Source organism: Pan troglodytes, chromosome 11 (assembly GCF_028858775.2).
Source record: "Pan troglodytes isolate AG18354 chromosome 11, NHGRI_mPanTro3-v2.0_pri, whole genome shotgun sequence".
NCBI lineage: Eukaryota > Metazoa > Chordata > Mammalia > Primates > Hominidae > Pan > Pan troglodytes.
The window spans coordinates 21,629,616-21,654,740 of NC_072409.2; the positions used below are offsets into that span (position 1 = coordinate 21,629,616).

At 41.1% G+C, this 25,125-nt stretch overlaps 1 protein-coding gene across 4 annotated transcripts in view; it reads left to right on the forward strand.

Annotated features, from left to right (window-relative positions):
- The window catches only part of ASTN2 (astrotactin 2), a 980,365-nt gene that overhangs the window by 597,455 nt on the left and 357,785 nt on the right, over nucleotides 1–25,125 (forward strand). For all 4 annotated transcript variants that reach the window (XM_009457169.4, XM_009457172.4, XM_009457170.4 and 1 more), the window contains one exon: nucleotides 4,808–4,996. In XM_009457169.4, the coding sequence (XP_009455444.2) occupies nucleotides 4,808–4,996 (189 nt within the window). The remainder of the gene's footprint in view (nucleotides 1–4,807; nucleotides 4,997–25,125) is intronic.

Consider the following 25,125-nt stretch of genomic DNA (forward strand, 5'->3'; position numbering starts at 1 on the left):
ATGTTAGAATGTTTAAGTTCTTTATGTTCGTAGGATGCAACATCAACTTAGAAAAATCAGTAACAGCTTTTCTCAAGTCAGTAATAACTATGTAGAAAACATAAAGCATAAATGAAAAACTGATCCTATTTCTGAAGTTTAAAAGATTGCAACAGTAGAATTTTCACTCTAAAAGGCACATATGATCTTCTTTATAGATAAGCAAAGGCGGTACAGAGAGGTTAAGTAGTTTGTCTGAGGTCACACAACTGGTAAGTGGCAGACTCAGCATTTGGACTCTGTTAGTCTGGATCCAAAACATACTTCGATAAACCTCTACAGCATAGTGCCTTTCATAAATGCCCATGAATAATCTCCAAAAGACACATGCAAAACCTTTATAACAAAAAGTCAAAAACTTCACCAAATGTTTTAAAAGAACAGTTGATAAATAGAGACAGAAACTGTTTCTCAGTTAGAGGACTCCAAATTATAAAGATGCTGTATTAGGATAAGATAAGCTTTCTTCCTGTAGCAAATGAGCCCCCTCCCCCAGCCAGAAGCTTGTGCACAAAAGCTAGTTTCTTATTTGTGCACAGTCTATTGTGATTGTGGCAGTCTTCCTCCATCCTGTAGAATGCATCGGGAACGCATGGTCTCCAAGCTTGCCATAACAAGGGAAGAGGCAGCTTGAAAAATCACAGGATGTTTTGAAAAGGCTAATTCTGGCAGTGACTTGAATCATGTCAGCATAGATTCCATTATTCAGAATCCAGTTACATGGCCCCTTCAGCCCAACTGCAAGACAGGCTTAGACATGTAAGTCCAGGAAGAGGACACAATGCAATGCAAGTCCAGGAAGAGGACACAGTGTGGCTAATGCAAGATGTCTTTGTCACATTTATCAGAAGCACCCAGCACAGAGTTAACTCGCAAAATGTATATATTAAATAAAAGAAAATGAAATAAAATTAATATTAAAACCTTCCCCCAATTTAGTTTACAAATTCAAAGCAATGCCACCCAAAATTCCACTAGGGATTTGCATATAATTTGATAAGCCCATTCTGAAATTCATTTGAAAGGAAAAATATGGAAGAGCAGTCAGGAAATTTGGAAATAGAAAACTAGTGTTGATGAAGGGGAGGAGTATTACTTTATGACTATATCCAAAACAGGCTATAAAGCTATAGTAATTAAAACAGCTTGGAATTACTGCAGGAATATACAGATAATTAAACAGGAAAAACACCAACCATGTATATATGGCATATGTAGGGATTGCACGTGTAAAAAAAAAAATAACATTTCAAATTTGTTGTTGAAAGGTCAGACACTTCAGACAATTGGCTACCCATTTTAAAAAATAGTTAAGTTAAAATAAACACTCACACTACATTCAAAAATAAATGCCATGCATATTAAATAACCAAAGATTTTTTTAAACATATACAATACTACAATAATATACAGAAATATATTTTATCATCTTGTGGGTTTCTAAACATTGCACAAATTTCAGACACAAAGACCAGAAGAAAGAGGTAATAAGATATCAAAAGCAAGAATAAAATACAAGCACAGACTGGAAAAAAATTTTAATATATATGGAAGGTGAAGGATAACTACCCAGAAAATATTCAGCATATATAAACCAACACAAAGAAAAAGGCAAATATCACAATAGAAAAATGGTCAATGCATATTAATGGATAATCTATGGAAGGAGAAATGCAAGTGACCGTAACATGAAAAGATGCTGAACCTAATCAGTAACAAGGGAAATGCAAATCCAAACAAAAATGAGTTATTTTTCCTATCCTAGATTGGCAGTAATGAACATGAAAGACGTAGAAAAATAGAATCTCCCATTCATCAATTATAGGATTGTAAACGGGTAGAGATTCTACAGGCAGCTATTTAGTAGATCTATCAAAATTTTAAAATTCATAAAACATTAACCAAGCAATTTCTTTTCTGAGTATCTGTTTTATAGAAACACATAGTTGGGCACAATGATATATGTGCAAAGATCTTCACTATGGCATTGTCTGTAATAACAAATAGCTATAAACAGCCAAAGTGCCCGTCAATAAAAATTAGTTAAAAGCATTATGGTACGTTTATACTGTGCAATGCCAAATAACCATTAAGAAAGATAGATCTATATATATAGTGTTTTGAAAAGATCTCCAAGAAATAGCATCAGGTGCAAATGCATGTCTCACAACAATATATAGTGTAATTCTGCTTATGAGTTTATTATGATATGTGTGTGTGCATATGTGTGTTTATATAAATCCCCCCAATTTAGTTGACAGATTCAAAGAAATGTGTATGTATACACACACACACACACACACACACAATATGTATTTAAATGCATTGAAAAACTCCTGGAAGAGCACATAAAAATTAACAACGGTGACCTCTGGGACAGGAAGTGAGGAGTGGGAAATGAAGAAGTTCCATATTTTACCCTATAGATTTTGATAATGGTTTTTTTGTCTTGTTTTGTTTTGTTTTGTTTTGTTTTTGAGACGAAGTCTCACACTGTTGCCTGGGCTGGAGTGCAGTGGCGTGATCTCCGCTAACTACAACCTCCACTTCCCAGGTTCAAGTGATTCTCCTGCCTCTGCCTCCCGAGTAGCTGGGATTACAGGTGCCTGCCACCACACCTGGCTAATTTTTTTTTTTTTTTTTTAGTAGAGACAGGATTTCACTATGTTGTCTGGGCTGGTCTTGAACGCCTGACCTCATGATCCACCCACCTCATCCTCCTAAAGTGTTGGGATTACAGGCGTGAGCCACTGCGTCCTGCCAGACTTTGATAATGTTTACTCATCTTCAACAATAATATATTTATTCACAGTCACACAGGGATGTGGGTATGTGTGGAGGATGAGAGAAATAAAGAGAGAGAACTCTAGCCAGTGTACCCAGTAAACCATTTCTCCATATTTTCTGAATAAATGGATGGAACTAGACTTTATGAAGCACTCACCATGTACGATTCACTTCCATATACACTCATTTCATCTGCACTGCAACTGTATTAAAAGGGACTTAGTAATATTTAACAGATGCAAAAAGAAGGGGATATACTTTACCAAGGCTCTGAGACAGGGCCCTTTTCCAAGAGATTTCCCCACCGTACTATGGAAAGGAACATGTGAACGTTAGAAAGACAATCAGTGCATCGGTGCAGTATGCCAGGGATTAGGGGAAAGCAAGGAAACAGTGACAGTTTGCTTAATGCATGAGACTTCCTGGCTTTTCACTAGAGTGATCTTGGGTCAAGTTTCCAGCTATGCTTGTCTTCTTTCTGCCTCCAGTTCAGCTCTATATCTGTAGCATCAGCTACTGGTTCCCACAACCTGTGTACATTTTCTTTCCAAACCACCATACAGAGCCTCTTCCTTCTCCCATCTGAGTTCCTGAGTCCCTTTGCAGTTAGTTTCAATGAATCTTTGCTACACCCTTTGAAAGAAAGGCAAATAAGAGATTGCCTGCTGTTTACTTTCTCAAACTGACATACCAACCAGGGTCATTTTGTGCACATAGAAAGCACTAGATTTGGAGGAGACAAAAATAGACAAACATCCCTTTTTCTAACAGAACTGAATTTGAATATCAACTTTGCTACTTACTCACAGTATGACATGCTTTATTTCTTGGCTCCTTATTTTGCTTATGTGTAAAGCAGAAATGATGATATTACTCTTTCTTTCTTCATGGTTAGATAATAAATACATAAAGTGTTCAGTGAATAGTACATGCTCAATAAACAGAAATAACACCATTACTACCACTGTTATGATTATTGTGTTAAGTATATTGCAATTCCTGTTTTTTTTGTGGCCAATGTATCATGTGACCTTATAGCATCCTACTGAATTAAGGTAGAAGTGTCTACTCTATTTTACACATGAGGAAACTGGGGATCATAGAAGTTAAATGACTCACTCATGTTCACATAGGTCACAAGGAGAAAAATGGCATTTGTACAGGTCTGTCCAATCTCACAGACCATTCTCTTGTCTGTCTTATTTATGTGCACCATACTCCTAGTGCTTAGCGCTGAACTTTGAAAAGGTAGACACTCATAGAATTCCGGTCTCTGGAATGATTTTTCAGGGGCTGAGATCTCTGATTTCTTGCCCCAACCATCCCCATCCCCTCCAGCCCATGCCTCTCTGAGATTTGTCACTGCAAATCTTTTCAAATTGCAAATATTGTTTCCACACCTTATTCAGATGCCTGTTTTGTCCGTAGATAAGGCCACCCCTGTCTCAAAGGCTTGTCAAGGGCTTTTCTGGCTGTTAGACCAATGGAGGCTGCTAAAATCCCTAAGTGAACAGAAGCCTTGTGCTGTCCATGGTCCTGGAAGGTTTCACCTCCGAGCTACCAGGATGATAAAAACCTTGTATTTGCTACAGTCTTCAACCTTGGTTGACAGATGTACTGGGAATAGATTCTGGTTTGAGACACTAGTTGATGATTCCCTGTGAATTGGTCTGTCATGCTTTTTAAAGTCTGTGTGTTCATGGGAAACAGTCTTTAAATTTGCTTTGTGTGTGAACGTGCACGCTGGTGTCCCCTTGACTCCTCCAAAATGTCACAAATGACTTTCCTTGAATTTACCAATTTGCAGTATTAATGTGCTTCTCTCTAGACATCTGTGCCCTAGATAGATTCCAGGCAGAATAGCTGTCTCCTTCCTAAACTCTGACCTGTTTTGCAGGGAAAGGAGGCCTTGGTTTTAGGTCACCCCCAATGGGGGCATTCAGGATGTGAAGCTAATTCTGAGCTCTGTTTTATCATACAGTTGCGTGGAGGAGTACAAACTGGCTCCTGATGGAAAATCCTGCTTAATGCTCTCAGATGTCTGCGAGGGCCCCAAGTGCCTCAAACCTGACTCCAAATTCAATGATACCCTCTTTGGAGAGATGCTACATGGTTACAACAACCGGACCCAGCATGTGAACCAAGGCCAAGTCTTCCAGATGACTTTTAGGTATGCTGTAGATACTTGCACATTGCTGGTCTGAGTCACTGACAAACAACCTGGGCACAGGGAGGAAGCCATGGGCACAATGGGGTAGAGACCTGTTATTCTGGCCAGCATCACTTTAAGCTCACAGGTACCCTCTTAAGGAGTGTGGAAAGTCAGCAAACTTTATTCCATAAGGTTTCTTTTTCATGGTCCTAGCATATATTTGTCCCACTTTGCCATTTTCCTAGCTCTATCCCCACATTTTAAATTCAGTCTTAAATTATCATATAAGTACAGTTAATGGCATTTTGAAAAACATTAATTAATCTTTCAGTCTACTGAAAAATAAATATTTTATGCATGCTGTTCAGGCAGTTCAAAAATAAAGACATTTAATGTAGTAGAAAATAAAAATCCCATCACCCAGAAATACCTAGAATTAACATTTTCCTGAATGCTCTTAAAATTTCTACTCTCTCTTTCTCTCTCTGTTTTTTCCTGTCTGCCTACACACACACACACACGCACACACACACATTATACTTTTAACCATGTTTGCATAAAAAAATAAGATATTATCACAAAGCAAGATTCTCCTAATCATTTGAGGTCATATCAATAAAAGTCAGAACTAGTAATAAGTCACCATTATAATAATCATTGTTTCCATTCCATCATCTTACTAATAGTAGTGATAATTGTATTATGAGTGGTAATAATGGTTACCATTTATTAATAATTATTCTGTGTCAAGTTCTTTACTACTAACTACTAACAATAATAATGTCCACTAACATTGATTCAGCATACACAAAAGGGTTTTCTAAGTATTTTTTATCTATTAACTTATGTAATCCTCACAATGATCCTGTGAGGCAGGAGTCATTATCATCCTTTTTATACAGAAGAGAAACAGAAATCTAGAGTAGCTTTCCAAAGACTCCCTTCTAGGAAGTAGGAGAGCCAAGATAATTTCATTTTAGCTTCATTATTAGAATCATTGGAGACACTATGACCTCCATTTTACAATTGAGAAATTGATCCAGAGAGGTTGAGTGACTTTCTCAAGATCATCATCTAGTAAGAGGTAGAGTCAGGAGTCAGATGTAACTCCAGCTGACTCTAAAACCTTGCTCTTGTATTTCAATTCAGCATACCCTCTTACTCCCATTTTACAGAATGAGAATGGAGATGTGAATTCACTAAAACCGTTCATCCTTGTAATCATCACATACTCCTTGAGAATCTCCTCTTTCCCATATACCATGCTGGTTATTGGGCATAAGATGGAAAAGGAGATAGAAATGGCCCCTCTGACACTTTAGGTATCGTTGGCAGGTGGATCCACCACTCAGTTGCTCAAGCAGATACTGAATGCTACTTTACTGGAAAAGCTCCGAGCCAGGCATGGTGGCTCACACCTGTAATTCCAACACTGTGGGAGGCCTAGGTGGGAGGATCACTTGAGCCCAGGAGTTTGAGACCAGCCTAGGTAACTTTGCAAGACTCCATCTCTGCTAATTTTTTTTTTTTTTTTAAAGTGGGCTGGGTGTGGTGGCTCACACCTGTAATCCCAGCACTTTGGGAGGCTGAGGCAGGCAGATCATGAGGTAAGGAGATTGAGACCATCCTGGCTAACACAATGAAACCCCGTCTCCACTAAAAATACAAAAAAATAGCCAGGCGTAGTGGCAGGCGCCTGTAGTCCCAGCTACTCAGGAGGCTGAGGCAGGAGAATAGCATGAACCCAGGAGGCGGAGCTTGCAGTGAGCTGAGATCACGCCACTGCACTCCAGCCTGGATGACAGAGTGAGACTCCGTCTAAAAAAAAAAAAAAAAAAAAATTATTCGAACTTGGTGGTACATGTCTGTAGTCCCAGCTACTTGGGAGGCTGAAGCAGGACCATCACTTGAGCCTGGCCATTCAAGGTTACAGTGAGCTATGATCATGCCACTGCAATCCAGTCTGGGCAACAGAGTGAACACTTGTCTCTATTTAAAAAAAAAAAAGAACAAAAATCAGGGAAAGCTCTGGGGAAAATTTAAGGATAGTCTGGATGAATTGCAGTTCAATGCTGAGATTCTACGATACTAGTTTTCTATAATTTTAATGGTCTATGAAAGTGTGTCTTGAGCAACATCATGGATAGAATAATGTTGCTTGGAATACAAAATAAAAAAATAAAGGAATTATTCCTTCTCTTTGAGGAAGAAATTTAAAAGCTTGCAAGATGACACACACATGTTTTAAAAAAAATAGAAAAATTTAATTTGCAAAGCAGTGTTCCAAGGAAAGACAACGGTTTCCAAAGAGTTCCCATGGGAAGCCTGTTGAAAGGAATTAGAAGGAAAGATAAAGGGCTTCTCAAAGGACAAAGCTTGTGAACTGAGGTTTGAAGTGATAGCAAAGAATAGTGCCTCTTGGGACAGATAAGAGTTAAAGGGCATTTTCCTGTCCAGGAAGAAGCCTGCAAAGGCCCAGACGTATGGATAAGCAAGGGTGGGAGTCAAGAAAACAGACTGCCAATGAACATGCCTTCAAATCCCAGCCCCACCCATGAGAAGCATAATTCTACTGCTTCATCTTTAAAATGGGGTACTTTTAACAGAAGCCAGCCATTTCCATAGGTACATTGTATGTTTTATGGAGTTTCATTTCTCACAGCAGCTCTCAGAGTGGCTGGCATTTGATAATTGAGCCAATGTACCATTCTGTTGTGTGAAGGATAGCTTGGTCCAAAAGAAGGATCCACATGGGTAATAAGAGTCTAGATCCTGAACAAACTTCATTAAATCCTAGGATATCATTTTACATGCAGGAAAAGGACTTGGTCACAAAGCAAGTCATTGTGGGACCAGCCCACGTTCTCAGTTCTCCTGACTGCTTGGAGTGCTTTTCTTCCCGCGGGCAACAGACTCGTCAGTGAGAAAGAGCATGGCACCACTGGGTGTGGTGGCTCATGCCTGTCATCCCAGCACTTTGGGAGGCTGAGGTGGGCGGATCATGAGGTCAGGAGATTGAGACCATCCTGGCTAACATGATGAAACCCTGTCTCTACTAAAAATACAAAAAATTAGCCGGGCGTGGTGGCGGCCGCCTGTAGTCCCAGCTACTTAGGAGGCTGAGGCAGGAGAAGGGCGTGAACCCGGGAGGCGGAGCTTGCAGTGAGCTGATAGTGCTACTGCACTCCAGCCTGGGAGACAGAGCAAGACTCCATGTCAAAAAAAAAAAAAAAAAAAAAAGAAAAGAAAGAAAGAACATGGCACCTTAAAGGCTGGCCTAGGACTGTCCAGTCCCAGACACAATTTTATGTCCATTAGAAGTCATCGTTCTGCCTCAAACACTCTGCTAATTGTTTCCAACTTCTCAACCCTGGATTGCCTCTGAACAGCCAGAGCCTAAGTGACCTGGTTTGCCCATGGAGGGGAGTATAGTGAACAGACCAGGATTTTCTCTTTTGATGACCCTCAAGATTTAGAAAACTCCCAAGACTACCACCATTATATTAGAGCAATCCATTCCATTTAAGCTCTGTCGTCCTTGGCTTCAGCTAAACTTTCTTTGCAATTATTTCCATCTCCAGACCATGTATCCTCTTGGAACCATGCTAAGTCAGTTGCCTCCCTGCTGTGGAAAGGCAAGCCACTTCTGATGGGTCTAAATTTATCTTTTCCTTTTTTTCTTTTCTTTCTTTCTTTCTTTTTTTTTTTTTTTTTTTTTTTTTTTTTTTTTTTGAGACAGAGCCTCACACTGTTGCCTGGGCTGGAATGTGGAGTGCAGTGACGTGATCTTGGCTCACTGTAACCTCCACCTCCCAGGTTCACGCGATTCTCCTGCCTCAGCCTCCGAAGTAGCTGGGATTACAGGCACACACCACACCTGGCTAATTTTTTGTATTTTTAGTAGAGACGGGGTTTCGCTGTGTTAGCCAGACTGGTCTCAAACTCCTGACCTCGCGATCCACCCCCCTTGGCCTCCCAAAGTGCTGGGATTACAGGCGTGAGCCACCCCGCCCAGCCGTAAATTTATCTTTTTCAAGTCTCCCTTCCTGAGCTCCAGACAGCGGGGAGGATGGAGCTCCTTTGTCCTTCACATTCCTGAAAGCCTGCAAGTATTTCAGCATCAAATGCAGTTGTCATTTCTCTCCTCCTACTACTTCCTTTCCTCCCTCCTCTAAGTAATCTCTGGTCCAGCCCTAGAGAGTAGCCAGCAAGTACTGCCACCAGCCGTCTCACCATATGCCTCATTTCCTGACAATTGGCTGGCCTATGATATCAAACTCTCTACCAGCTAGTGTCTCCTGTGTGACAGCTGCAGTTCTGCTTTGTACTCCTCCCTGCCCCTGCCTAGATCACCCCACCTAGCAACTGCTGATATAAGAGAGGTCTGTGTTTTCATTTCCTCTCTTGAATCTCTGAAAGAGCAACCTGGATTTCTGCTTTACAAAGCGCTTAAAAATATAATGTCTCTGAACTAGACAAGAACTTAAAGATTAACTATTTCAGACCTTACTTGTACAGATGGAGAAACGGAAGCTCAGGAAATAATATAACTGGCTCAATATTCACAGTGATTGGAACTCCTCTCACGCTGAAAGTTAGCTTCTGACTCCCAAACAAGTGCTCCCTGGTTTCTTGTTCTGCAATAAAGGATGTATGCAACTACTTTATATCCCATATCAGCATGTAATGAGGAGAGCCATGTGTTCTATCCCTGTTCTCAGTGTAGAGTGAGGACCCAGGTGCCACAGGGGGAGACCAAATTTATAACTAAGGAGGGATCTTAGGCAAAGACCGCTCCATGGGGAGCTACCTCTTCAGGTCACTGCATGTAGGCTACAGCCTGTTCTGGGGGGTGAGCATGTGGTGATATTTCCTGAACAGTCCAAGGGTTTGCACTGTGTGCAAAAATTAAGCACGGTGCACATTAAGGGATTCACATGGAAAGATAAAGACAGGGCAAGAGTGACAAGGAGACTCAGTCAGACAGACAGAGCAGAGGCAGGGAGAAAGAGACAAAAACAGAGGAGACACTAAAGAACAGTCTATGTCACAGCAGGAGGGAACAGCAAGCAAAGAAAGAATTAAGAAGAGATGTAGAGCAGTGAACAGAGTTAAGGAGGTACAGAGACAGACAGCAGAAGGCGGGGAAGGGGGAAATGTGTGCAAGATGGAAGGACTGAAGGAGACATGAAAAGATCAAGAAAGAAGGACACAGAGTTCATACAAAAATCAAAATACAGTTTATTCCTAGTAAGGGAATGGGGCTTGTTTTGAGAGACTGGATGGTGCTGAGAGAGACCACTGGATTAGGAATTATGTTGAAATTGACATGAGTGAAGCCTTTGGTAAAATGTCAAGTTCTGTGGAAATGTGAAGAGCCAATGATTTCGCTTCCAAATTGCCCCCAAATCCATTAAGTGATGTCAAGCTTTGTTGTTTCTTATCCCTTCCGGTGCTAAGTGTTGGTCTTAGTGATCCATGTAGGGTCACTGTCAGAATCCCCTTTCCTTTGCTCTTGATCAGTGTGGGAATTGACAGACTATTCAAGTGAGATAAACTCACCAAAGATTGGTGGTATTTGATGTTTATTTGTTTGTTTTTTACTCTCCCCCCCCCCCACTCTCTTACCCACATTCATTCTACTTAATTCCTATAAGGAAGAAAGGTAAACTTTGGTTATAGATTGCAGAGATTTAGATAAACATCAGTCAAGAACTATTATTGAACCTGGTGTCTCAGAAATGACAGGAAGGAAAAGCTGCTTGGGAATGGGGACTGAGCAAATTGCAGTGGTAGATTTTGCAAAAGCCTCATCATCAATAAGATGGGTCTGCTGGCAGTAGGCATTTGCCCATAGGCCCTCAAGAATGACCTGCAAAGAGCTGGAGGAGCTCATGAGAGATTTATTAGAAAGGGACTTTTCAATCTTGTCTGCTTATCAGATGTGCATATTGTATAGCATAAGAGGACAGTTTGGGGTAAGATGTGGGATTTCGGGATTCAGCACCCACAACCCACGCCTGGCAAGACTGAAGGGCTTTCTATAAGGATTCAAGGAAAGCTGGTGTTTGTTAGTAGCACTCAGTCATTCCCCCACTGAGGATACTGAGTCAGTTCTTATTCAGTGGTCTCCAAAGCTGTTGTGGCCTATGATTTTTCTAGTGCCTTCCTAAGAGGTGATTAATTAAACATGCTGCTTCTGAAACCTTCTTTCCCCTCCCTTCCACCTCTTTCCCTCCCCCCGCCCCTTTAATGGTGTGTACATTTTTTATGTGTCTGGTCCTATGCTGAATACTTTATGTGTTTTTTCATTTGATCTTTTCACACCTATTGCAAAGGAGCCATTAACAACTTGGCTTTATGAATAAAAGGAAATGAATGTATCAGTCAGAATGCATTCGTTTGTGTCTTGGGAACAAACAATTTCAAACTTCAGTGGCCTGACTGTGAAAGTTTTTATGTGTTGGTCATACCACCTGCCTCTCCCTGAATGGTAGGGGCCCTGGCCATTCTGGTGTTCGGAAATCTGGACTGACAGAAGAATCACCTTTCTGTGCTTCCATTAATGCTTTCATAGTGAGAAACAAACTTGGCTATCATAACTTTCTCCTAGCAGTGAAATTCTGCCTCTATTTCTGGTCAAATTAAGTCCCATTGCTATCTCAAAGGATTGGACAGAGACATGCTATCTTATGATGCATCTTACGATAAGACATGCTGTCTTATCTCAGCACATTGTAAGACACTGAGAAGCAAAGGCACAGACATATTTGTGGGACACTGAAGCACAGAGAGATTAGGCTAACTAGCCTAGCAGTCAAACAGCTAAAGTGGTAGCATCTGGGTTTAACACCAAAGTTCACTTAACAGTCATGCCTTCAAGGCTCCCAGCACTCTCCTGTTTCATATTGCAGCCTCTGAGAACTATACTACATCATTCTATTCTCTTGTCAATTTCTTTCTTTCAGTTACTGAAGAACCACAAAATTTATAGCTGGAAAAGCCTTGCAGAACAATTTGAACAAACTCTCTTCTTTTGTTTGTTTGTCTGTCTGGGACAGAACCTTGCTCTGTCGCCCAGGCTGGCATGCAGTGGCATGATCTTGGCTCACTGCAGCCTATGCCTCCTGGGCTGACCTGATTCTCCTGCCTCAGCCTCCAGAGTAGCTGGGATTACAGGCGTGCGCCACCATGCCCGGCTAGTTTTTGTATCTTTAGTAGAGACAAGGTTTCACCATGTTGGCCAGGCTGGTCTTGAACTCCTGGCCTCAAGTGATCCTTCCACCTCAGCCTCCCAAAGTGCTGTAGTTACAGGTGTGAGTCACTGCACCTGGCTAAACTCTCCCCTTTTGTAGATGGGATACCTGAGGCTCACAGTGGTTAAGTAAATTGCCTAAAATTGTATCACTAATAAATGAATAAGCCAGTCCTTCAATGCTCAGTCTGTTTGTCTGCACTATATTCTGTCTGAAGCCTTGGAGACATGGCATCCAACCCTGACACTGTACAGGAGCACCAATGCCAAGGTCCCATAGAGAATTAGTGGCAGAACCAGGCCTGGAAGTTGTGTTTGTGCACTCTCAGGTCTGTGTGCTTTATAACAGATGATGATCTCATTGAAATAAGAAAAAGCAAAAGAGGCTGTTAGTAGAGACAGTATTCATTTAAAGGAAGCATTAGCTTCTGATTTTCAAGGCTATTCCCAAGCCTCTCTATGGGGCAATATTCTGCAATATTCAAGCTCTTAGCAAAATCCTCAACTTGTCACTTGGAAACATAGCACTTGGCTGCCTTCCTTGGGGGACCATTGGCAAGATCTTAGAAGTGCACTGAGGACAGCAGTTGGAGGCTGGATTAGAGGAGTCAAGGAGTGAATTTTCCTGGCATTCTGACTCCTGAACTGGTTGCAGAAAAAAAAACCTCTTTTCTTTTGTATGGCTCCATGTTTCCAAGGTTTTCTGACATCTTCTGCAGGAATCAAGACCAGTGTTGGGTGTAGCATAGGGGCTGGAATCAGAAAGCTAACTTTCTTTTTTCAAACCACTTTATTAAAGTATAATTGACATATAAAAAGCTGTTCTTATCTAATGTGCACAACTTGATTAGTTTGGAGATAAGTATATACTAGTGAATCCATCACCACCAACAAGGCCATAGATAGATCCATTACCTTCCATAGTTTTCTCCCACCCTCTTTGTTTATTTAGATTTTTATGCTAAGAACATTTAACACCCAGCATTTTGGGAGGCCAAGATGGGAAGATCGCTTGAGGCCAGGAGTTCAAGACTAGTCTGAGGATTATAGTGATATCACATATCTACAAAAAAAAAAAAAAAAAGAAAGAAAGAAAAATTAAGTTAGCTGAACATGGTGTTGTGCAGCAGTAGTCACAGCTACTTGAGAGGCTGAGGTGGGAGGATCACTAGAGCCCAGGAATTTAAGGCTGCAGTGAGCCATGATGGCACCACTGCATTCCAGCCTGGGTGACACTGTGAGATCCTGTCTCAAAAAACAAAACAAAACATTTAACATATCTTAGTGAAATTTGAGTCTACAATACAGTATTGTTAGCTATGGGGATTATACTATATAATAGATCTCCAGAACTTATTTATCTTGCATAATAAAACTGTTCCCAAAACTTTGTGCCCTTTAGTCCTTGCCTCCCCATTTTTCCCTTCACCCAGTTCCTGACAACTGCAATTCTACTCTCTGCTCCTATGAGTTTCTGATACTGCTCTGCCATTTCCTGCTGTATCACCCTTGGCCATTCTTCTCCCTGGTTTCTGTGGCCTCTTCTGTAAATTAAGGCTAGTGCAAATATCAGATAGAGGCTGAGAGCATCTGACACAAAGCATAGCATTTTTGCTACTCAACTCCTATGGCCAGGAGCTTAGGGAAGCTTTTCCTATTCACCTGATCATAAGAACCACGTGGGGCTGCACCAAGACCCACCATTTTTCCCAGAAAAGGGATTCGGGAAAGCGAATTTTTACCAGTATTTCCAAGCGGTTCACATGATCCAACAATTTTGGGATACAATGACTTTGTATTTAAGGGGCCAGCTCTGGACTCAGAGTCCCAGCTTGGCCAACTGTGTGACTATAGGCACATTATTTCATTAAGCCTCAATTTCCCCCATCCCTAAATTAAGAATAATAGTAACAATGCCCACTTCCTGGTGTTGAGATAATTAAATGGAATTGGAACCTGTTTCATATCTGTCCTTGGCAGACAGAAGACCCACGTGCCATAGAGGGCTGCCAGGTTCATCACTAAGGAGGAGCTGTAAGCAAAGCTCACTTGCATGTGCAGGATTATGCAGGGACTAGATCCTCTTCCTGGCTGGTGTGCTGCTGTTAAAAACTAACAGGGTCCAAATCCCGTGTCTGCCCTTTCCAAGCTGTGTGGCTTTGGATAAATTTCTTAACTTCAGTAATCTCAAGATCTTCAACTATAAAGTGGTGTTTTACCTTAAAATAACCCTGAAGAGCTTTGGCAAGGATTTAACAGGCAAGTAAGCAAAGCTCCCAGCACACAGTAGGATCCCAATAACCATTCCTTTCTCTGCCTTAAATTGCATTCCTTTCCCCCCAGTTCCAGGAGCCATACAGCAGATGAAGATGGGTTTTTTTTCATTCCCTGCAAAACTTATTTCTGGACTGGAGCCAGGGTTATCCTCTCAACTTCTTCTAAGCAGCACATGTTTTGGTAAACATGGTGCTTTCATCAAATGCCCAGGATAGGGGCAGAAGCTCAGCCCTTCATGCTCTGGGGGTGAGGGTCATGGGAAGTGGACAGCTCAGCTAGCAGTGTGGAATCACAGCCTCAGGAAAACATAATCTCTCCAGTGTGTTCTGTCACCTGTCCCTTATAGGGACATCCTTTTTTTTCTGTCTGAACATTCTGTAATGAAACACATCTTATTAGGAATGTGGGATTTAAGTGTTCATATTTACTATGTGGAATTTGATAAAGGGCCTGGGCCCAGATCCAAAAGTTGCAGTGGTGTGCTAATCTCCCACCTCTAGGGTGATATTAAAAATATTTACTGATAAGGCCGGGCGCAGTGGCTCACGCCTGTAATCCCAGCACTTTGGGAAGCCGAGGCGGGTGGATCAGGAGGTCAGGAGTTCGAGACCAGCCTGGCCAACATGGTGAAACCCCGTCTCTATTAAAAATACAAAAAAATGAGCTGGGTGTGGTGACAGGTGCCTGTAATCCCAGCTACATGGGAGGCTGAGGCCAGAGAATCACTTGAACCCAGGAGGCGGAGATTGCAGTAAGCCGAGATTGCACCATTGCACTCTAGCCTGGGCAACAAGAGTGAAACTCCATCTGAAAAAACCAAGCAAACAAAAAAACAAAAACAAAAACATTTAATGATAAGCATAGAAGTGCCACTTGCCCAATAGGAAAGGAGGCCCTTTCAAACAGCATGAAGCTTAACCAGCAAGCCTTGCTGGACTGCACATCAGTCTCGCTCACCTGCTACCTGTCCTAATTTTCTTCCCCTATTATCACCACATCACATCCTCTGTTCATTTCCCAATACCCTTAAAGCATAACCCATCTTGTAAAACTGTTTTCTATCCCTTTCAAAGCCTGTGTTTGAGGGGCATAGGCAGATATTTCTCCCATGACACATGTTGACAAAGCAGATTGATGCTCATACGCTTTACATGAGAAAATTGAAGCCCAGAGAGATGAAGCATGGCATTCAAGGCCACACAGCTTGTAAATAGTGGAGCCAGGATTGAAGGGCTGCTCTTCTAAACACTCCATGGCCTCTAGATAACATGTGTGCTCAGGCACATGCACATGGTCTAAACCAAGCTCATCCAACCCACAGCCCGCAAGCCATATGTGGCTCAGGATGGCTTTGAATGTGGCCTAATGCAAATTTGTAGACTTTCTTCAAATATTATGAGGTTTTTGGCCCAGCTCGGTGGCTCACACCTATAATCCCAGCACTTTGGGAGGCCGAAGTGGGTGGATCACCTGAGGTCAGGAGTTCGAGACCAGCCTGACCAACATGGAGAAATCTCGTCTCTACTAAAAATACAAAATTAGCCGGGCTTGGTGGCGCATGCCTGTAATCCCAGCTACTCGGGAAGGCTGAGGCAGGAGAATCACTTGAACCTGGGAGGTGGAGGTTGTGGTGAACCGAGATTGCACCATTGCACTCTAGCTTGGGCAACAAGAGTGAAACCCCATCTCAAAAAAAAAAAAAAAAAAAAAAAGAGGTGTTTATTTTTGTTTTGTTTTGTTTTGTTTTGCATATCAGCTATTATTGATGTTAGTGTATTTGATGTGTGGCTCAAAACCATTCTTTCTTCTTCCAACATGGCCCAGGGAAGCCAAAAAATTGGACACTCCTGGTCCAAACCATATGATCCTCTAAGAGCTGGGAAGCAAGTAATAGCTCATCATTATTATGCATGAAAACCCTATCTAAAGGTGGGAATTTTCCATATATCTGCTTAAAGTCAGAACTCAATACACATGAATTATACCAGTGCTTCTCAAACTCTAAGGTACAAACCAATTGCCTGCTAAAATATAGATTATGCATCAGTAGGCCACAGGTAATAAATTCTGAGGCTCTGTATTTCAAATTAGCTGCTGGGTCCGAGGACCAGCTTTTTTGTTTGTTTTTCAAACATATTTAAGATTCTCTTTTTTCTGGACCTCAATCCCATTTCCCAAAGGACCGTTAAGTTCCTTTTGTATTCACCAGAATTTTAAACAAATTAAAATATGTGTTTCCAAGTGGGATCATATGATCTAAATATCTAGCTAGCTAGATAGCCAGCCATACTGTTCTGCACCTTAAGTTTTTCACTTACTCATAGCTCTTGGAGAGCTATCAATGTTTATAGATCTTCCTCCTACGTTTCAGGCATACCATATTTTTCCACTGTAGGGATAACATATGCTCCATGAGGGCAGGGATTTCTGTCTGTGTTGTTCATTGCTGTGTCCCCAGTTCCTGCTGAATATGTGTTGAATGATTGAATCATATAATTATTAACCACTCCTTTATTCATGCACATCTAGGTTGCTTCCAGTTTTTGGCTTTTCCAAAACGTATTTCAGTGAACAATTTTATGTATATATGTCTGGGCATACTAATATATCCGTAGGACAAATTCTTAGGAATAGAATGATTGGGTTAATTGTTATGTGTGTTTTATTTTATTATTTTTTGTTTGTTTTTCTTTTTAAATTTTTTTTTCAACTTTGAGATTCAGGGGGTACATGTGCAGGTTTTTTACCTGGGTATATTGCATGATCCTGAGGTTTGGGCAATGAATGATCCCTTTACTCGTGTGCTGAGCATAGTACCTGATATTCAGTTTTTAACCCTTGTCCCCTTTATCCTTCCCCGCTCAGTAGTCCCCAGTTTCTGCTGTTCCCATCTTTATGTCCATGAGTACAGAGGAACAGCTTTGAATAGCAAAGTGTTAAACTGAACTTAAATGCTAGATGGAAACACGAGCTGCCTAGGTTATGCCTGAGAATGAAGAATTGTTCCTCCATTTGCCAGTTTGAAAGCAGGAACCAAGTACCAAGGCCAATGGCACTAGAGATCCATGGAATCTTAAAGAAGTCTTCTGCATGTAATCCTCTCTAGAGTGACCAAGTGCAGAGAATATGTTTCAGTTTTGCAGCAGCCAGGGGAGACAGACCTGTCCTGCAATCCAATAGGCCCCCAGTGCATAATGTAGCAAAGGTTATTTTGTGTTCATCCGCTCTGCTATCTGATGGGCACAGGGATGCTTAGAGATCAGTGCCAACAGAGAAGGCACTTATTGAAGGCAGGCTGCTAAGTCCCCGGTGCTGAAGCCACGGTTGGGTGCCTGGATTAGAGCCTCCTCTATGTGCCCACGCTGCAATTTCAGCCATAATTGGATGCAGCAGAAAGCTACTTACCAGCAGAGTGCTGGGCTGCATTCTGCTTCAGGTCAAAGGTTGAAGACAAACTCCTGGAAGAGTAGCGAGAAATCCATTTAGGAGAAGACATTGGCCTGGGTGAAGCTTTATTATTCTTAAGTGCTGAAACAAAAATCTTATAGCATCAACACCCATTAGTTTGACTGGGGACAGAAAGTAAGCAGTAAAATTAAGATCTAGTGAAAGATGTTCTTTATTATTATTATTTTTTTAATGGGGAGCAGGGAATTGGAATCCATTTTTAAACAAGCCCTCTGTAATCTTTCCCCCTATTTATGGTAAGAGAGGAAAGAAAAATAGCCACTTTAATTTTTTTTTAAATTTTCTCAATGTTAACATCTCTAAATATACCAAACCTGGTCATTTTATGAAGAAAACAAATTATACAGAGTATATTTCAAATGTTCTCCAACTAACCTAAAAATGTGTCTCTAGACTGCAAAAGGTGCTAAAACAACAAAATCAACAAGATCTATTTTGCTTGTCTTCACAGCTCGCTTTCCCCCCTTTTTTGGTTTTGTTTTAAATTTCTGGCTTCAAAATCCCTGACTGTGTTCTTTTTCTAGAAGGGGAAAGCCTATCTGAATCACTGAGACATCTGAAGCAGAGACAATTTTTAAAGAAGCGCAATTTCATTACACTCAAATGCAGGCCGTAACTCAGGCTGGTCTACACGCTCAGAAGGAAAAGTCCTTAGGGAACCTATGAACAGATAAGGTTAGATTGTAATTAGCACAGTAATTGTAATTAGCAGAGCAATTGTAATTAGCACAGTGATTGTTTGTTCACAATGGCTGCTTCCAAAGTGACTCCAGGCAGTTTGTTCTCTTAAGTGTCTTCTGCCATTTCCCCCATGATCTTGTTTACACTGCTAATGCACTAATGTGCTTAGCAATCTCTTTTATAAATAAACGCTTCTAAGATATGAGCCAGCCCAGCTGCTGGTCAAGGCATTATGCATTCTTAATGGAGTCCACAGTACTGAAATTTTGCTGTATTACATTATGGTCAATCCACATTGGTATCTCACTCAAGAAAGAAATCACACCTCAGAAGTCATTTGTTACTGTTATTGTTTTATTAATTATAAGAGGGAATAAGATGATGACAAAAATGAACTTGAGGTCAGAAGTTCTAGCCCTGGCTTTACCACTAGTTCTCATTTGTGAGTTAACAAGTTTTTATTGAACATCTGTTATATATCAGGTCTTATAAATCTCTGGAGATAGGGCCGGGTGCGGTGGCTCACGCCTGTAATCCCAGCACTTTGGGAGGCCTAGGCAGGTGGATCACTAGAGGCCAGGAGTTTGAGACCTTTCCTTCTTTCTTTTCTTTTCTTTTCTTTTCTTTTCTTTTCTTTTCTTTTCTTTCTTTCTTTCTTTCTTTCTTTCTTTCTTTCTTTCTTTCTTTCTTTCTCCTTCCTTCCTTCCTTCCTTCCTTTCTCTTTCTTTCCTCTTTTTCCTTTCTTTCCTTTCTTTTCAATATGGTGAAACCCCGTCTCTACTAAAAATACAAGAATTAGCCCAGCATGGTGGCGCATGCCTGTAATCCCAGCTACTCAGAAGGCTGAGGCAGGAGAATCGCTTGAACCTGGGAGGCAGAGGTGCAGTGAGCCGAGATCACACCACTGCACTCCAGCCTGGGTGACAGAGTGAGACTCCATCTCAAAAAAAAAAAAAAAAAAAATCTCTGGAGATAAAGAGAAGAAGACAGTTGACGTCCCTATTCTTGTGCAGAAGGGCTGCTCATCAAGTGCATTTTGCTCAGTGAGAGGCAGCGAAGACTCCCTGGAAGAAGTGCTTCCTGAGACCTGGAGGCTAGAGTAACAGTTAGCATGTGAGGGAGTGTTCCAGGCAAATGAGAACAAAGAGAGTCTGCAGACGTGAAAGTCAAGGTGGGTCATGAAGGGGTGGAGGGATGGGATTGCAGAGGTAAGGAAGCCAGGGCGGAGGATGGACATTCCAACAGGAAAGGCTATGTAAGCACCAAAGGGGGCCATTACTAGCTGTAAGACCTTGCACCTTCTAATCGCCTTTCTAAGCCTCAGTTTTCTCACCATGAAGTCAGGGAACATAACAGTGCCTGCCTCACAGGAGAATTATGAAGAGGGGAAAGAGGTGATGAGAAAAGTAAGGGTAGGCCGGGTGCGGGGGCTCACGCCTGCAATCCCAGCATTTTGGGAGACCGAGGCAGGCAGATCATCTGAGGTCAGGAGTTCAAGACCAGCCTGGCCAACATGGTGAAACCCAGTCTTTACTAAAAACACAAAAATTAGCCGGGTGTGGTTGTGCGTGCCTGTAATCCAAACTACTCCGGAGGCTGAGGCAGAAGAATCGCTTGAACCAGGGAGGCAGATGTTGCAGTGAGCCAAGACCATGCCACTGCACTCTAGCCTGGGTGACAGAGTAAGACTCTATCTCCAAAAAAAAAAAAAAAAAAAAAGGAGAGAAAGAAAGAGAAAAGTCAGGTTAAAATGCCTTGTAAAGATGTGGGAGTATTAGTGACATTTTCCTCAACATGAATCCAGGGATCTGTGAGATACCACTTACTCCAAAATTGTGTTGTAGTGTGCGTCCTGTCACACTTGAAATCATGTGAGATGCAAATTTGCCAGCATTACTTTCTTTGTATTCCTTCCAGATAAATGAAACAGTAAGTCTATTCTAAGGTCACATTAATAAGCCCACACATGTGTATCAAGAAAATTAACTTTTAGGGAAATAGTTTTATTTCAGAGAGATGCCCTGAATAGAAATGTATGTGGTAACAGTTCTAATGAAAGATATGATCACAGTTTATAGGATGTGAATTTATACAGAAAGCTCCAAGGGCAGTGGCTGGGGTTTTATGTAACATCACCACTAAATAATTACTATTAATGATAATCTAGTGGAACACCTCAAAGGTGGCTTTTAAGAGTCCAAAATGAGCATTTTTTTTTTATGTTGCCTGAGATCCTCAGAGGAGCCCATTAAGTGGACAGTTAATTAGCAGGCACAAGCCAGGAGTCAAAGCTACAGGCATTTGAGTAGCCCAGGGCTGGTTAATTCATTGTATGCCTGAGGACTTTGAAAGAACCTTAAACCCTGAGTCAGCCTCTTCATTCTTTACTGAGTTCCCAGTGACCTTGAGGCTGCTTCCCTTTCTTTCTGATGCTTTCTAGAGTAGGAGGAAAGAAAGAGGATGAAGTGATTGTTCTTACTTGTCATGCCGTGGTTCAGAGAACTGAGAACTAAAGTTGCTCTAAAGGATATCCCTGTAAGTTTCGATTAATTCCCTACTTCTTAGGAGTTAGTGAGGACCCAGCCACTGGGAATAAACAAGCCCAGATACCATATAGGCATTTTGCAGCTGTATTTGCAAAGAAGGTGGAAACACAGCTTGAGAATTAAGCTAAATTGCAATTAAATTTGCTTCAGCTTTGTGCTCCAGCCAATCAGTACACATCAAGTGCTTATTATGTGACAGGTTCTGGGGATTCAGGCTGAACAAAACTCGGTCTAATGTTGGTGTAAAGGGGAAAGTAATATACTTTTTTATTTTTTGTATTATCTAAGGCTGTGTTCAAACTTGTTTTTTACTGTCACCCCTTGTCATAGAAAAAAAATAGGATTGAATTCTTCTTAATGAGTGAAATTAAATACTAAGGGTCACAGTTTTATTGGGTAGAGTTAGACATTGGAGGACCACAAGCCATTGTATTGTCTAAGACAATTTCTGCGACTACTGAGAAAACATGATGTTAGTGGATTTGCAAGTGTCATTTTATAAATGAGGTAACTGGGTCTCAAAGAGATCTGATGACTTGACTGTCATCACATAGCTGGTGTCAGAGCCTTACTTACTGGATCTTTCTGACACTCGGATGTTCTTTTCCGTATTCCACTCAGGGTTATTTTTAATATATATTTTAATGTACAAATACTACTTCTATATATTTATGAGATAAAATGTGATGTTTTGACATATGTGCACACTGTGGAATGATTAAATCAAGCTAATAACATGTTCATCATCTCACATACTTTTTGTGATGAGAATATTAAAAAACTTTTCAAAGCAAATTTTTGAAATATACAATACATTATTAACAATGGTCACCACACTGAGCAATGGACTAAAACTTGCTCCTCCTGTCTAATTGAAACATTGTACCCTTTGACCAATCTCTCCCTATTCTTCATCTCCCCGCAATTCCTCATTCTCTTCCCACCCCCTGCCTCTGATAACCACCATTCTACTCTCTAATACGAGTTTGACTTTTTAGATTCCACATACAAGTGAGAACATGCAGTATTTGTCTTTCTGTGTTTGGCTTATTTCACTTAGCATGATGTCCTCCGGGTTCAGATAGGATTTTAAAAATATATTTTTTTTATTTTAAATAGTTTTAGATTTATAGATAAATCACAAGGATAGTACAGAGAGTTTCCATATACCCTGCAACCAGTTTCCCATAGCATCCTCTTATATTTCTATGGTACATTTGTTATAACTAATAAATCAATATTGATACATTATTATTACCTAATGTTCATACTTTATTCAGATTTCCTTAGTTTTTATCTGATGTCCTTTTTCTGATACAGGAGCCCATTCAGCATACAGACATCAAAGCAAAATGACACTGGATAATGTTAAACAGGCAAGAAAGACTTTATTCAAGGCTACTGCAATAGAGGAAGGAGAGAGAGGTCTGAACTCAATTTCACTGAAACTGAAAAGGACAGGAGGGTTTTTAATTGCTGGAGTAAGTGGAAAAGTACTGGAGGACATTAGGAGATTGAACAATAGGATATGTCCGGCACATTGAGTTATTCTTGACTTTGCAAATGTATTTCTCTGTGATTAGGCCATCTGTGTTTGCTAATTGGTGTCCATGGAAGTTGGGCTTCCACCCTTCCACAAAGACTAGGAGATAGGGGTACTGTCTTCCTTGATGATTACATTTCAAAGAAATAGCTCCCACGTCCTTGAGAAAGACAGTCCTAGATTATAAAACTGGCAAGAAACTTTATAAAAGATTTATGTCTTAAAGGGGCAGAGAAAGAATTTACAATTGCAAGTTTCTAAAGTAAATGCTCTAAGAAAAGGCAGGTCAGGGATCTAGAGACTGGAGAAGCCTGCCTGGTGTTTAGTCAAGCTGATGGGAAGGTTAAGAGCATCTTGGTCACCATCTCACACTGAGTTGTCCATCTCCTTAGCTCCCCTTGGCTGTGAGTTTGGTAGGCATATGTATTAGTTCATTCTCACGCTACTGTAAGGACATACCCAAGACTGGGTATTTTATAAAGGAAAGAGGTTTAATGGACTCACAGTTCCCCATGGCTGGGGAGGCCTTAAGAAACTTACAGTCATGGCGGAAGCTACCTCTTCACAGGGCAGCAGGAAAGAGAATGAGTGTCCAGTGAAAGGGGAAGCCCCTTTTAAAACCACCAGATCTCTTTAGAACTAACTTACTATTATGAGAACAGGATGGGGGAAATGGCCCCCATGACTCAATTATCTTCACCTGGTCTCTCCCAGGACCCATGGAGATAATGGGAACGACAATTCAAGATGAGATTTCAGTGGGGACACAGCCAAACCATATCAGCATATTTTTAAACTGATTTCTTTACAGGCATTAAAGTTACAAAGTTTAAAAACACAAACAGTATAAAAGACATTCAATGAGGAATGTCACTCCTTTCTCAGTTTTTTTCTATCCTTTTCCCCTGTCCCCCATTTTTATTAGTTTCATGGGTATCTCTCCAGTATTTATGTAGTAGTGATTGTAGTAACAAGAGTAACAACTAACAGTAGTGATTGTAGTAATAAGAGTAACAAGATAACGACACACTGCACCAGACACTATTGTATCTTCACTCTATCAAAAATATTTTTCGAGCACTTATTCTATGACACTGACTGTTCTAGGAAACCAGGAAGACAATAGTGAACAAAATATATAAAAACTCCTGCTCTGAAGGTTTATATTCTAGTGTAGGGGACAATCAACAAATAAAGATATACCCCATCAGGTATATACACTATGGAGAAAAGCAGGTTGAGTTAAAGGGTACTAGAGGGTTTTAGGCAGGGGATTCTATGTTTTACAGGCTGGAAGACTTATTTGACAAGGTGACATTTGTACAAAGATCTGAAACAAGGCAGTGAACTATGCACATATCTGGGGAACAGCTTCCAGGTAGAAGGCACACCGAGTTCAAAGACCCTTGGCATTTTCTGTGGACCAAAAGGAGCCTCAGTGGATGGAACAGAGGGGAAGGAGTGGGGGCAAGTAGTAGGAAAAAAGGTTACAAATAAAAAGGCAATGGGTACCAACTGGGGAAGTATGGGTCATTTTATATAGGGTCCTGTGGGACTCCTAAATGCAGTAGCTTGAATTTTACTCTGAGCGAGAAGGAAACCAAGCTAGTGCATTATTTGAGAAGAAAAGGGCTATAATCTGACTGGGGTGTGAAGAATAGACATTAGTGGGCATGGTGAAATCAGGGAAAGCAGTTCCCAGGCTACTGCTGTGGTCCAGATGTCAGACGACTGTGGATTGGAGCATGTTCAGACAAGTCAGCATGGAGAGAGGTGGGCAGATTCTGTATGTATTCTGAAGGTGGGACAACTAGATTTACTGATGAGGGAGAGAAAGGAGGGAGGCAAGGTTAGTGCCCTGAATTTTGCCTGAGCAGTTGGACAGACGGATGTGCCATTGACAGAGACAGGAAAGCCCACAGGAGGAGCAGGCACAAGGGAGGGGAATAGAAAGAGAAATTTGTTTTTGATAATGTTAAAAGATGAACTTGATTGTGAAACATTGCAATCATTTATACAAGTAGACCATAGTGTGATGAAACCCCAGGCACTCACCATCCGGCGTCAATAGCCATCATCTGGCCATGTCTAATATATGTTCTTATAGTGATGTCAGGAAGCCAGTAGGATATACCAGTTCAGAAGAGAAACATGACTTGAAATGTACATTTCAGATTATTTAGCATGTAGATGACAGAAAAGAAATGAGAGGACACAAACTCACTAGGGAGTAGATAGAGAAGAGAGGAGCCTGAGCCCTGAGTCCTGCAGTTTAACATCGGAGAGGTGAAGAGCCACCAGCAAAGGAGACTGAGGATGAGCTCCCAGTGACACAAGAAGAGACCCAGGCAGCAGCTTCACTGTCCAAACGCATTCA